A 15,000-nucleotide genomic window follows, 5' to 3' on the forward strand; every position below is an offset into this window, starting at 1 on the left:
AGAGAGAGGGGGGGGGTGAGATATGTGTATTTCTGGTGATGGAAGTTCACTCTCGAGGTGGTTCGGAAGTCACGTAAAGCCGTTGGTCCCGTTGCTGAAAAACCATACTGGTTCCATGCAACGTAAATACACCAAAACAAACGAACAAATCTACAATAAAAACGTGTCCACGTTGTGACTTCTTAAGATTGCATTAAAAATGTCACTTTTTAGTCTTTTTAGTTTCCCTTTTCAAACATGTAAGTTGTCAACTTTTTGCTCAATTGAATTTTTTTATCCACAGTGGAAGCGTGTTAATTTGTAAAGGCAGCGTGAATTCAGAAGTTTTGTTATTTTATTTCTATTAGAAAATATTTCTCATCGTTCTAATTGAATGATGTTGAGGAAAGTGTTGTGATGATCTCGATTCTTCGTGAAATTGGTCGAATTTTGATTGTATGCCGAGCTTGACTCGTCCGCTTAATTGCACTTGATGCTTTCTTTTTTGATAATTGGAAAAGAGAGAGAGAGAGAGAGAGAGAGAGAGAGAGAGAGAGAGAGAGAGAGAGAGAGAGAGAGAGAGACTTAAAACATTCATTTTTATAATTGAAAAATTTTTTTCCCGAAAGTTACACACACACATACACACTTGAATTTATTTTTTTTTTCCTTTTTACAATTACAAAAGATTTTATTCTGTAAGTTTTACACACACACACACACCTAAAATGTCCATTTTTTCGTAATTGAAAGATTTTTCCCGAAGTTACACACACTTGAAGCTCATATATATTTATATATATATATATATATATATATATATATATATATATATATATATATATATATATATATATATACGGTGCTTCAGCATTCAATTATAAAAAGTCCAGAAGGAGTCCATGATACTATATTTAAAAGGCCAAGTTTATTATATATGAGACGTTTCGCACAACTGTGTGCATCATCAGTCTGTGAATAAAATACAAAGACATATTAAAATCATATAAAGTTTAAAAGGAATTCACAATTTTTAATTTTAAAAAATAAAGTAAAAAAAAAAAAGAGTTAAAAAGAGCAGTAAATAAAAAAGAGAGACTACTAAAACACCAACCGTCCATGATCAGAGGTGAAGATGGAATGAGTACAGTTGGCAGAAGAGAAGAATTCGACGACAACTATGCCAGGTAGAGGGACAGGTGACGAGGACTTCAAATTACCGGTTTACCGTTTAATGAGGGCACCAGTCTTTTAATATTATAACGACCTCAAGCGTTGTTAGTTGGTCAGGATGTTTTACATAATCAATTATTGTAAAATGTTCTTTTTTTAATTTCAGTCTTGCATATTATTGAGTGGTTTCTGATATTGGAAAATTCTGGTTGTTTTATCCTTTGACCTGTACGGAAGCTAAAGCCCAAATGGCTACAATATCTGACCCTCAGCAACCTCCGAGTCGATCCAACGTAAGAGCCCGGACATCCAGGGCATGTGAATTTATAAAATAACGTTGGATCTCATGAAGGGCTGAAGGCGATCTTTAAAGTTAAAAAACGATCGAATAGTGCAAGGATTACTCGACACAAGCCTGACTTTAAGACACGGAATTTTCCCTGTTCAATTATACGAGTGAGGTTTAAGATAAATTTTTGAATCTGAAAAATACGGAACAGTAGCATAAAATATTTTCTTCGGTATATCAAAAGTAGTTGTTGATGGATGCAAGAATTTGTTAAGTACCTTGTTGGTTAATTTTATGTACTAAATCTTGTGGAAATGAATTGGCTTTGAAAAAGTTTGCCAAGAAAGACATTTCATTGTGAAATATTTGCCATGAGGAAGAATATTTGAGAGCTCTATTAATCAGCGTATAGATGGTGTTGAGTTTAAATGAGTATTGGCAAGAGCTATAAAAGTTATTGGTTAAACCCGTATAAGTTCGTTTTCTGTATACTGCCGTGGTGAATTCCGAGTTATTTCTCGTTACCTTAATATCAAGATATGGAAGGCTGCCCTCGCTCTCTACCTCCATAGTAAAATTAATCTGAGAATGAGCGTTATTAATGAAATTCTAAAAACAAGGAGCACTGCCATGAATGTCTAAATAAAGCAAAAGTATCATCCACATATCTTCGATATAAAAATGGTTTAAAATTAGGGTCACAACCGTTTAAAAGTTTTGATTCTAAATCAGACATATGTCTGATTTTATGCTACTGTTCCGTATTTTTCAGATTCAAAATTATCTTAAACCTCACTCGTATAATTGAACAGGAAATTCCGCGTCTTAAAGTCAGGCTTGTGTCGAGTAATCCTTGCACTATTCGATCGTTTTTAACTTTAAAGATCGCCTTCAGCCTTCATGAGATCAAACGTTATTTATAAATTCACATGCCCTGGATGTCCGGGCTCTTACGTTGGATCGACTCGGAGGTTGCTGAGGGTCAGATATTGTAGCCATTTGGGCTTTAGCTTCCGTACAGGTCAAAGGATAAAACAACCAGAATTTTCCAATATCAGAAACCACTCAATAATATGCAAGACTGAAATTAAAAAAGAACAGTTTACAATAATTGATAATGTAAAACATCCTGACCAACTAACAACGCTTGAGTCGTTATATATTAAAAGACTGGTGCCCTCATTAAACGGTAATTTGTCCTCGTCACCTCTGTACCTGGCATAGTTGTCGTCGCTTCTCTCTGCCAACTGTAACTCATTCCATCTTCACCTCTGATCATGGACGATTGGTGTTTTTATTAGTCTTCTCTTTTTATTTACTGCTCTTTTTAATCTTTTTTGACTTTATTTTTTAAAAAATTGTGAATTCCTTGTTTTTTAAACTTTATATGATAATATGTCTTTGTATTTTATTCACAGACTGATGATGCACACAGTTGTGCGAAACGTCTCATATATAATAAACTTGGCCTTTTAAATATAGTATCATGGACTCCTTCTGGACTTTTTTTATATATATATATATATATATATATATATATATATATATATATATATATATATATATATATATATAGGTATTTATAATTTGGAAATGAGTTTATATTTGTAAACATTTCCGAAAGTTACACACACACCACACACACACACACACACAGGTGGTCACACCATTGATTACTGTTTTCAGACATTTTTCCCAATTATCTGAAGCCTGCTAACATAGAGATTTAATATCAAATTTTGACAGATAAACTGTCAAACAAACACATGATTCAGTTCCAGAACCATTAGTAGAAATCTAGTTGTGGTCGATTTGATTGACACCAGGAGCGGGCCAATTTCTATTTTCCTCCAGATCTGAAAGGTGGTAATTTCTCTCAAAACATGGTGGTATTTGTTAGCGTTACCTTTCTAGCGTCACCTGTCTAGTAGCTCAGTGCTGTCTCGTTCTTAAATGTTCCTCGCTACAGCCGATTCTTTTTTTGGGGGGAATGAAATTAATGACCTTCAGAGAATAGACTCATGTGGTTTGAGGAAGAAATTACTTACAGTCTTCAAAGCAAGCATTCCATTGACTCTCTCTCTCTCTCTCTCTCTCTCTCTCTCTCTCTCTCTCTCTCTCTCTCTCTCTCTCTCTCTCTCTCTGTGGTTCTTTTATATTTTGTGATGTTAGAGTAATGAAAAAGGTGTTGATTGCGAAGACCCAGGTTTAACTTCTGTGATTATTATTATTATTATTATTCTTATTCTTATTATTATTATTATTATTATTATTATTATTATATATTCCCAAAATAGCATTATTGTGGTTATGCTGACATTGAGGGTCAAAAGAAAATTGTTTCAAAGATTTATGAAGTTACGTTTCATGCAATAACAGAATTAGTAGTTGCTGTTGTTGTTGTTGTTATGGAAGTAGCTGCCACTGCTTTCAACCCCTCCCCTCCTCCCCCTTTCCCCCCTCACTCTCTGGATGTCTGATGAGAATCTTTCCTTCTTGTCTTCTAGTCTTTTCAGTTTTTTTTTTTTTTTTTTTTTTTTTTTTTTTTTTTTTTTTTTTTTTTAACGATGTGGTTGGGTTGTGTGGGTACAACCCGTGGGTTTCGATGCCGTGACGGGAGCAGTAAGCAATTAGGTCGGTGGGAGTGTGTTAACACTCACTCTCTCTCTCTCTCTCTCTCTCTCTCTCTCTCTTTTCTGGGGCGTGAAATCATTCATTGGATCTTCGTCAAATGAGATATTTGATGGTCATTGAATGATTTTCTCTCTCTCTCTCTCTCTCTCTCTCTCAGTGGGATCTTTACCAAACGGAAAACTGTTGTTGTTAGCAGAAACATTGTCAAAGTAGAACAAAAATTTGATGGATGCGTCATCCTGGAATTAAAGGAAATTGAATTTGAAAATGTGTAGGGTTTTAGTTCATTGATAAAGTAAAATACATGGTAAAATACTTGTTTAAAATACATGATGTAAAGGAATTAAAGGAAATTGAATTTGAATATTTGTAGTATTTTAGTTCATTGATAAAGTAAAATAAAGGGTAAAATACCTGTGTAAAATACATTATGTAAATCTATAATTTCTTGGGTTTTTTGTGGGAACACCCTGCAGATGAATTTTAGTTTCACTGCTGAGGTACAGATAATATATCAAGGTTTTTCAAATATTTACGAAAACAAATTCACTACTCAATATGTCTGTGACATTTTAGCCAGAATTTATTTTTATTCGGTTTTGTGTAAAAGGATTATAGCGAGAATTTATTTATTTTTCGGTTTTGTGTAACAGCGTATACACTCTTCTGCAATAGTGCATGTGGATCACTTCCCAGCCAGTGAGTCATTTCTTATTCCTTCGGTTTCAGTTTGTCGAATAATTTCTTGAAATCAAAAGAATGCTAAGTTTGCATTATTAGAACTGAAAAAAATATTCATTATAAGGAGTAGTGTGGATGTGAACAGTTTGAGTGTTCGCCCAATGCAAACTCATCATGTAAACAAGTGTTTGAAGCTCGTAGGCTTTTATATCTATATAAAAGTGTGTTAAAAGGTTAAAAATAAAGTGTTAAACGCCACTTGATATCGGAAAAAAGTGGTAAAAGTGTAACGGGTATTTCTGAAAATAGGACGGGAAAATATTACAAAGATATTACAGTCCAGGAAAATATTACAAGAAAATATTCCAGGAAAATATACATACAAGAAAATATTACGGGAAAATATTGCAGGATGCCTTCTCTCTACCAAAAAGACTTCAGGAATCCAAGGGTAAGTCATGTTTATGTACTTTTGTTATTTGTACAGTGTAGGTTACGGCGGCACACTATTTTTTTTCAAAACATATTACACCACTTTCATATATATATATATATATATATAATATATATATATATATATATATATATATAATGTATATATATATATATATATATATATATATATATATATATATATATATATATATATATATATATATATATATATATATATATATGTATGTATGTATGTATGTAGTATGTATGTATATATTATATATGTATGTATGTATTGTATTAATTGAAGTGGCATAATATTGTCTTGAAAAATAGTGAGTTCGCTAAATCAAAGTCTAGGAAGTGTATCTCTACACAGTCATGGGTATTATCCATAGAAAATCTCCCATGATAAGCCCTCTGAGAGAGAGAGAGAGAGAGAGGTACAACAAGTTATTTCACAGAATGACGTCATCTTCCCTTCGTTGGTTATGTGCCAGAGACAGCTTTAAGAAGAAGGTTCTCTCTCTCTCTCTCTCTCTCCCCGGATGTCGAAGCATCAACTCCCTTATGACTGATAAAAGGTTCACAAATCATGAAGGGCCTCTTACTTTGAATGCCTTATCTGAATATTAAGTTTCGTTATACAAGGCTCTCTCTCTCTCTCTCTCTCTCTCTCTCTCTCTCTCTCTCTCTCTCTCTCTCTCTCTCTCAGGGGAAGTTTTTTTTTTTTTGAGAGAGAGAGCTGGAAGTTGTCCCGTTTTTGTTTGAAGCTTAGTCCCATTTTGACAAGAAAATAGGGGCTAAAAAAAAAAATAATGAATTATTGATATATTCGATTAAACAGTTAAAAAGTTAACCACACTAAATAGGTTTTTAGCCAAAAATCACTTGTGTGTGTGTAAGTGTGAAAATAAATCTTTGGCTAACAAACTGCCAGAAATTATCCATAAACACCTAATGTTTGAAGGTCCATTCTGAGCTACGAGGCAGATGTCAGCTTATCATGTTATATACATCCATGGTTATGTATAACATACATCTATGGTTATGTATATATGTATGTCGTCATGTATGGAAGTAAAGCTACAATTATGTATGGAAATAAAGATTTGGATAGAAAACTCCCAGGAATCATGCATATAGCAATAACTATTGGGCACCGTTATTACCCAAACCAAATGGCGTTATTGTGCCGGCAAACCGTTGTGTGTTATCTTTGAAATGCCCGTTATCTCGACTAAGCTGCGGCGTTGTTATAGATAAATCATTCCCTGTGTCATGTGGTAGAGAGTCTAGTTGCTTTGTCAGGCCTCAAAATGGAGGTTGTTATGTAGATAGCGCTCGAGTCGTCAATTTGTTTTCGTTCAGCTTTTACGTCACATCCGGTAGCAGTGCATTGCTACTCCTAATACAATTCACCTTGTGTTTCAATCCCTAATACAATTCACCTTGTGTTTTAATCATTTACTTATATTTTTCCCTGTTTATTGGTTTTTTATTTTTGTTTATTCTATTTAAGTGATCTCTGTATTTCTCATTACATTCTGCTGCTGGTTTTCTAATGAGCACCATATTCTTTGGAAATCGAATTTCAAGTCAGTGCACCCCCTCCCCCCCTTGGTGGGCTTGTTCCATATGAATAGGGTTCATCTTCTGAATAATAATAATAGTAATAATAATAATAATAATAATAATAATAATAATTATTATTATTATTATTATTATTATTATTATTATTATTATTATTATTATTATTATTATTATTATTATTATTATTATTATATGCTATGTTATGTGACGTTCCAACTCTCTTTTTATGTTTTCGAAATCTAATATTTTAGGAAAACTGTTATGTGTGAGTCATTCCAGTTGTATGAACATTTTAAGATCGTTTGGACATTTGAAACCTTCAAAAAATCGTTCGTAATTCAAACATAAATATATAAGGTAAACGCCTTAATACTGACGTTTTAATATTCTGTTGCAAGCCATTCACAGCTGCTGTGTTATTACGTATATATTTTGAACTGTCAGAATAACTGGAGCAGTTTATTCGTGAACGAGCACGACATTGGGTCTGCTATACTACCTCTTGCAGTACATGGCGCCGTACATAGCTGTAGAAATGTGACGTTTATAGTTACAGTCATAGAACTTGCATTCGCTCATGCTGAGCGATTTCCTCCGCGCAATTTTGGTTGTCGCTCTGTTGTGCACTTGTTGAAATCATACGGTTGCGACAGATAGTCGCTGAATGTGTTTTTTTGAAATAGGGTAGGGAGGATTAACACGTGTGTGACTTTTAAAAGTATCTAGTCATCATAATAGTTGACGAGGCAAAATGGTTATATATTTTGTTTTATTTTATTTTACGGCTGATTCTTGAGGAGGTATCTCCAAACATTATATTATCAGACTTATTCGTTTAAGAAATTGAGTCGTAAATATTATGCAGTGGGTTGACAGGACTGCGAACTTCATCGTAAAGATCACTTACTTCTCAGTGTTTCCACATGTGGATTCGCACAGATTAGTTCTCTCTCTCTCTCTCTCTCTCTCTCTCTCTCTCTCTCTCTCTCTCTCTCTCTCTCTCTCTCTCTCGTGTCCCCCTTCCGCGTATCCAGGTTACAAGTCTGTAATGGTTTATTAAATTGAAGATTATTATTTGGATCTGTCACGCCCCCCTGTGATTGTTTGCGATAACGAATGTGTGTGTGTGTGTGCGCGCGCGCACACACTCCAGATTGACGAGAAACGACTTAGGCCTGTTTTCCTGGAAAAATGCTCCAGATTGACGAGAAACGACTTAGGCCTGTTTTCCTGGAAAAATGTGTCCCTCTCATAACGCAAGCAGTGGAGTGAATTAGGTAACTTGATATTTATTTGTCTGACTGGTGGTGGGTCTCGACCAGGATGGAAAGTGGATGTAGAAGGCAAAGTCATCCCTGAAGAATTAAGATCCTGAAGGCTAACTGCTGTTATTTGTGTATGCATGTATGTATGTTTGTATGCTGCTTGTTTGTATGCGTGTAAAGTTTATATATATTTGTTGATTGTAGACAACAAGCATAAAAACCAATTGTTTTCACAGACACTTTTCAGACTGGAAAAAAAATTGTTTTCACTTACACTTTTCAAACAGAAATAAAAACTGTTTTTCACAGACGCATTTGGGACAGAAAAAAAGAAGTTTGTATTAATGTGTGTATGCATTTATGTATATCTGTATGCGTATGTATGTAAAGTTTACGTCTTTATCCAGAACCAGATTCCAGATATATAAATAAAAAAATAATTTTTACAGACGTTTGCCATTTTGCATTTACACTTTTACCCAGTAGATGATGAATCATTCCTCATTCCTGAGAGAGAGAGAGAGAGAGAGAGAGAGAGAGAGAGAGAGAGAGAGAGAGAGAGATTCTGCCCAGGTGACTGGCTTGATCTTTGGACACGTCACATTTGCTTCGCTTTTTTTTTTCCCCTCCACCTTTAAATGTTTCCCAACTCGGCCACTACCAGACGAATTCTTTCAAGAAACGGGACTACCCATGTTTCCTCCCTCCTCCTCCTCCTCCTCCCTCTCCTCCTCCTCCTCCTCCTCCTTCCTCCTCCTCCTCCTCCTCCTTCCTCCCTCCTCCTCCTCCTCCTCGGCCCCAACTTCGCATTTTTTTTTTTTTTTTCGAGTGACTTCGCAAGTAATGGAAACAAATGCTGTAAAGAAATGAGAGATACGATTGATGTTGAAAGTCTCTCTCTCTCTCTCTCTCTCTCTCTCTCTCTCTCTCTCTCTCTCTCTCTCTCTCTCTCTCTCTCTTTAAGGAATCTACTTTTCGTTCAAATTATTTCTAGTAGAAAAAATATCACTTAACAGCGTTGATGTCAGTATACGTTGCAAATTGTAAGTAAAACTTGAAGACCATTTTATTGATTATGCAAAAATATTTTAAGTCATCAATTTGTCTGAGCTAGTTATGAATTGTGTTTATTTGTGCGTTTGTGTGTGTATGTATGTCATCATTTTTAGCTATGTAATTTATTTATGCTCTGTTGACTCGTGAGTTTGGGCTGATCTTAAAAGGTTGAACAGACTCGGTTGAAATGTTTTGGTAGGAAGTCGAAAATAACAGGTTTTTAGTTCTGTTCCAATGCTGCATCTAACAATGCCAAACGCAATTCTCTCTCTCTCTCTCTCTCTCTCTCTCTCTCTCTCTCTCTCCTCTCTCTCTCTCTCTCTCCCACCTCTCACACACACAAACTGAGCGTTTCTTACATTTTAAGTTTTAAATTTCATCCAAACGAGACTCTCTCTCTCTCTCTCTCTCTCTCTCTCTCTCTCTCTCTCCAAAAGCAAGTTTTCCTCGAGTACACCCACTGCACTGCCACCCACCACCACTACCACCACCAACCACCTCGATTTCCCTCCCATCACCCAACAGTTAGCACCGGACAACATTGGGTGTTGGAGCGGAAAGTGAGTTTCTTCCTTCTGCGTGTATCTCGTCTGTGTTCGTTCGTGTGTCCGTGTCGCTTTGTCGCTGGCGTTGACGCCTCATTCCCACCACATACACACACACACACAGCCCAAGGCTTTACTCACTCGGCTGGTTCTGTCGCCGGCGACAGGAGTGTATGGTGAGGGTGCCGCGCCAACGGTGGCTCTCGCAGTATTAGTTCTGCTCTGTTCTGTGCTCCTTCGTCTGCCAGCTGTCATCTGGTGCCATCGGCGAGGATTTTACTGTTGAAAGACGACTGGACCGGTAAACGTTCCGTGTGTAGTGTCTTTTGTCGAAGTGTCGCGAGATGAGATGTGGACGCTTATCTGACTGAATGGCAGCTCAGATTTTTTGATTTCGCGTCAGTTGCGTTTTTATTTTGTTGTCAAGATACGTCATTTGTCAGTGGTGTTTGTCAACAAAGTTTTGGCCAAGGAAACTGTACCAGTGCTGTATAGATAGCAGTGCACGAAACGGAATACGTTACGAAGATCGGTATAATATGTTACAGCCAGTGGTGTTCTTCTTCATGGCGTGTGATCATGTGTGAATATTAACCCGAATTAGATGCTGGCTTTGCCCCTAACCTATTTATATTTATAGTACCGTAAGCCTTCGTAAATCAAGCACAGTGTTCCTCAGAATTCACGTCTCTCCTCGAATGGGGTCGTCAGGGAAAAGTTTGTCAAATTTGCTGATGTCATAAAAGTGGTGGGATTGATCGCGAGTCATTGTATATTTGTGGTGTCAGTTCGAAAACCTCCCTCCCCGTGATTTCTTGTGACATGGCAAAAAAATCAAGTGTGATTTAGTACCTTCTGTTCTTTTAATGTAATTTAGCTCATTCTGTGCCTTTCTTGGATGACGCAGAGATTGTGTCTGAAAGCGCACGTGCAGCAGTGCATTGTAGAATTCTAAATTGAAGCATTGTTGTTGTTATTGTGATCTGTTGTGGTGATGTTGCAACCAGAAAACCTTGAAGGAAATGTGAATATATGAGATTGGTGTAAACTCACTGACATTTAAAAAAAAAAAAAGATTGGAAGGTTGGTTGGTGTGGCCGTGCTCTCAATACATCCTTCACGAGAGAGAGAGAGAGAGAGAGAGAGAGAGAGAGAGAGAGAGAGCTCGGAGGAACGAGATACGAGGAAATGTGGTTTCCAGCCAAGCACTGCGGCCAGTCTGACGTCGTCTCCTGCTCCCCGTTCAAGACGGCGGGAATCACGACCAGAAAAGAAGACTAATAAGGACTTTCAACGCCTCGTTATCGAAGTCCGTCACCCCTGCGACGCCATCTGCGTCGTCGTCTTCGTCACCGTCGACGACTTCTCTCGAGTCGCCCAAAACCCTACGAAGTGGTCCTCACTCGCCGTCATCAATGGGCGAGGGGGACACTGACTCCGGAGAATTTTTCGGGGAGTGTCTCTGCCTGGGGAAGGTCCTGGGGAGGACGTTGCCACCTTATAAGCCTCCTTCGTCCTCATTCACCTCCTCTTCCTCTTCCTCCTCCTCAACCTTCGCGTCCTCCTCCTCCTCCACTTTTTCCACCACCTCCGCCTCCTTCCTCCACGCCTCCACCTTCTCGCAGCCCCAGAGGGCTAATCTCAACTTGTCGCCCGTGTCGCCAGGTTTCCCGTCCGATGAATTTGATGATGATGATGAGGAGGAGGAGATGAGGTTGAGGGAGAGGGAGGAGAGGGGTAGGGAGGGGTACAGTGTCCACAATGGCCACTACAGCACCAGCACCAGCAGCACCACCACCACCAGTAGAGGAGGAATCCTATCCAAAAGTCATCGGACCCGGGTTCGGCTGGAGACGTCCACCAACAGCCCCATTTTCCTGGTGGGTTGGGTCTGCTTCTGTCTCTCAACTTCGCTCCTTGGTCAGATTTGACTTTTTTTTTTTTTTTTTTTTTTTTTTTTTTTTTTTTTTTTTTTTTTTTTTTTTGTTTTTTTTTTTTTTGGGGGGGGGGTAGGGGTCTTGCTTGGGGTGGGTTGGGGAGTTGAGGGGAAGTGAAGGGAGGGAGGGGGGAGGTTCAGTGTCGCGCGTGCTTGAATGAATTTATCTCTCTCTCTCTCTCTCTCTCTCTCTCTCTCTCTCTCTCTCTCTCTCTGACATGACTGGCGTTTAATTTCTACCAGTTATTATGTAGAGTTAATAAACTCGTTTAAAGAGAGGTTTTAGTGAGAATCCATTGTATCTTAAGATGTATCATATTCGACCGTTAATATCTACCGACAATTTCTCGCGCCACGCATTTCCATGTCAAGGACTTTTTATCACAATCATGGGAGATTTGGAATATTAATTTCTTTCTCTACTCGCATATTAACCACCCACTCCACCCCCTCCCCCCTACATTGAATTGTCATTGACGTGTGGGGGGGGGGGGGAGGGGGGGGGGGGGCTGCTATTTCGTGGTTTTCTGTTTTATAGATTAAATTACCTGTTCCGAAACAAAGGTCCGTCCAGGTCATGAGGCCTTGGGAAGCTGATGAATTTAATAATTTTTTAATTTTTTTTAACTTATGTTTCTTGTTTTAATTTTTATCATTTTTCTCAGGTATGTTTGCAATTTGAAACCTGGAAATTCAGCGAAGATGCAATGCATTACTGCCCTAAAGCAATTCATTTTTCTTTTTTTTTTTGTGTGTAATTTAATTACATTTTTACCTTTTTCTATTTTTTTCTTAACTGATCTCTTCTTTTTGTACGTCTTATCACCCTGTTACTTCTTTCAGATGAACACAATATTCTCTAGAAGTTTGAATTTCAAGTCAGTGGCCCCTTTGGTGGGCTTGTTCCATATGAATAGGGTTCATTTGTATGATAATAATAATAATAATAATCACTGAAGTACCGTATTACATTAACACAAAGTAGGCGTGCTTTCGACTTTTATCACCACCGTTACCATTGTGAGAGAGAGAGAGAGAGAGAGAGAGAGAGAGAGAGAGAGAGAGAGAGAGCAAACGAACAAAAATCTACACGAATAACCAATAGATATGAAGCACTTCATTTGATAAGATTACCTGCCCGTGACAGGTATTGCATCTGGAGTACGAAGTATCGTATGTTAAGTTCTTTGTTCAAGCAGCCCGTCCCGGGGACAGAATTATCCCCAAACCGGAGATATCATAAGTTGCAATGCTCCGCTTATCTTCCAGATAGTGGCGTTCGTATTGTGCGTTGCGTTTCTGTGGTGCATATCGTTTTCAATGCGTTGCCAGAAATGGCAGTTTGGTCATTTGAATGCGATTAGATTTGTAGAGTAACATCTATTATTATTATTATTATTATTATTATTATTATTATTATTATTATTATTATTTATGAGAATCTTTTCTGTTGAATTGGGGGAATCGTGCTGGTTCCTGAAAGCTCTATGTATAGATAATATATATATATATATATATATATATGATTATATATATATATATATATATATATATATTTATTACATATATTATTTGTGTGTGGTAACCTGACGTTTGGTGACGTTTGAATTTTTTTTTTTTTTTTTTTTTTTTTTTTTTTTTGGACATATGAAAGTCACTCATGAGCTTGTTAAATAAAGTTAACATGTGTAATTCATGTTTTTATTGTAGTGTTAAAGGGAAATGAGAGGTGCAAAAAGCAAAACCAACTTCTTATTATTATTGCCTTTATACCTTTGACATTCAGCAGATGTTCATGTTTATAGGTATGATGGGAAAAAAAAATTTTTCTCAAAAGAATTTCTCTCCCCTTTCGCATTTGAAATAATCACTACTATATACAGTACCACACTGTCTCTGCTTTTCAATACATTGTCCTCGCGTATCGTACGTTTTCCACACCCATTGATGTAATTTCGCAATTATCTCTCTGGTTCCGCTATCGTTAGAATCTGAGATTCCGAAGGGGGTGCCACTAGCGCCCTTAATATTCTTTTATCGAATCATTCATACGCTAATAAAGCCTTAAGCTACAGAGGCAAATACTCCACATAAATAACTGAGAGAGAGATACATGAAATAACATTCAGGCCAACGTAACAAATACACAAGAAAAACATGAATGAATATAGATAATTAACTCTGATAACCTTCACTGTCCACCAAGCCGCAAACTTCTCTTCCTTGTTTCCTTGGATTAGTCAGTCGACAAAAACCCGCTTCGTGGTCGATGTCGACTTTTGTCGTCGACTTCTCGTCTCGGCCCAAGTGGTGTTCCAGTTTTCCGTGATCATGAAGTTGACCCATTTCTCCTCTTCTATTATTATCCTTTTTTTTATGTTATTGCCAGGTTCTGGTGTTGATTGTGTATTTGAAGTGTTTAATTGATAATCGTATATGTGTTGTAACTTTGGACGTTTTAAAAGAGTTTTTTCTGAAATGAAACTCTCATAAGTTTGGACATTTTAAAGAGCATTTTCTGAAGTGAGACTGTCATAAGTTTGGACCTTTTAAAGGCCATTTCTGAAGGAGGCTGTTAAAAGCAAAGTCTAATAAATGTTTTATTAGACTTTAGTTAAAAGTTTGGACCTTTTAAAAGGTCATTTTCTGAAATGCAAACTGTCATAGGTTTGGACCTTTCAAAAGGGCATTTTCTGAAATGAGACTGTCATAAGTTTGGTCAGCTGAAGTGAGACTGTCATAAAGTTGGACGTTTTAAAGAGCATTTAAGAAGTAAGACTTGTCATAAGTTTGGACCTTTTAAAGAGTTTTTTCTGAAATGAGACTGTCATAAATTTAAACCTTTTAAAGGGGCATTTTCAGAATGAAACGGACGTGATTTTAACCTTTTATAAGGGACATTTTGTGAAGTGAGACTGTCATATGTTTGGACATTTTAAAGAACATTTGCTGAAGTGAGACTCTCATAAGTCTGGACCTTTTAAAAGAGCATTTTCCCGAAGGTCTCAATTCAAGGAGTTTTTTTAAAATGGCAGCTTCTTTTGGCACTGGGATTATCCCGTAATCTAGCGGAAATAAGTCGCCTTCCTTCAGTTCTTGACTAAACTCCCCAAAACGTGAAGACTTTTTTAAGTTTACTTCCGTATCTCGTATCACCTGGATTTCCCAAATTATTTTAGGACCCATAATCACCTTATTAGTGAAAATACTCTTAGGAGGAATTTGGCAAGGTCGGGAAAGTAGTATATGAGAGAGAGAGAGAGAGAGAGAGAGAGAGAGAGAGAGAGAGAGAGAGAGAGAGAATCACCTTGACTCCCGAGAGAGTTGTGGATTTGAAGAGACGCAAGGGAGGGAGGGGGTTTGTCATACGTGTGTGAAGGTTTCTGCTCTTTTCTCGCTCTTCTTCTCGCTCTC

At 37.3% G+C, this 15,000-nt stretch overlaps 1 protein-coding gene across 5 annotated transcripts in view; it reads left to right on the forward strand.

Moving 5' to 3' along the window:
* LOC135206040 (serine/threonine-protein kinase 26-like) overlaps positions 1-15,000 on the forward strand; it is a 116,149-nt gene that overhangs the window by 41,824 nt on the left and 59,325 nt on the right. Inside the window, exon 1 of one of the 5 annotated variants that reach the window (XM_064237219.1) lies at positions 4,805-5,207. The exons of 3 other annotated variants lie outside the window; for them this stretch is intronic. In XM_064237219.1, coding sequence (XP_064093289.1) covers positions 5,169-5,207 — 39 coding nt within the window. In that variant the 5' untranslated portion in view covers positions 4,805-5,168. Of the gene's footprint in view, positions 1-4,804; positions 5,208-9,790; positions 11,531-15,000 lie in introns of those variants that run through there. One more of the 5 variants, XM_064237218.1, reaches the window with a different exon arrangement.

The sequence above is a fragment of the Macrobrachium nipponense genome, chromosome 29, assembly GCF_015104395.2.
Source record: "Macrobrachium nipponense isolate FS-2020 chromosome 29, ASM1510439v2, whole genome shotgun sequence".
In the NCBI taxonomy this organism is placed as follows: Eukaryota; Metazoa; Arthropoda; class Malacostraca; order Decapoda; family Palaemonidae; genus Macrobrachium; species Macrobrachium nipponense.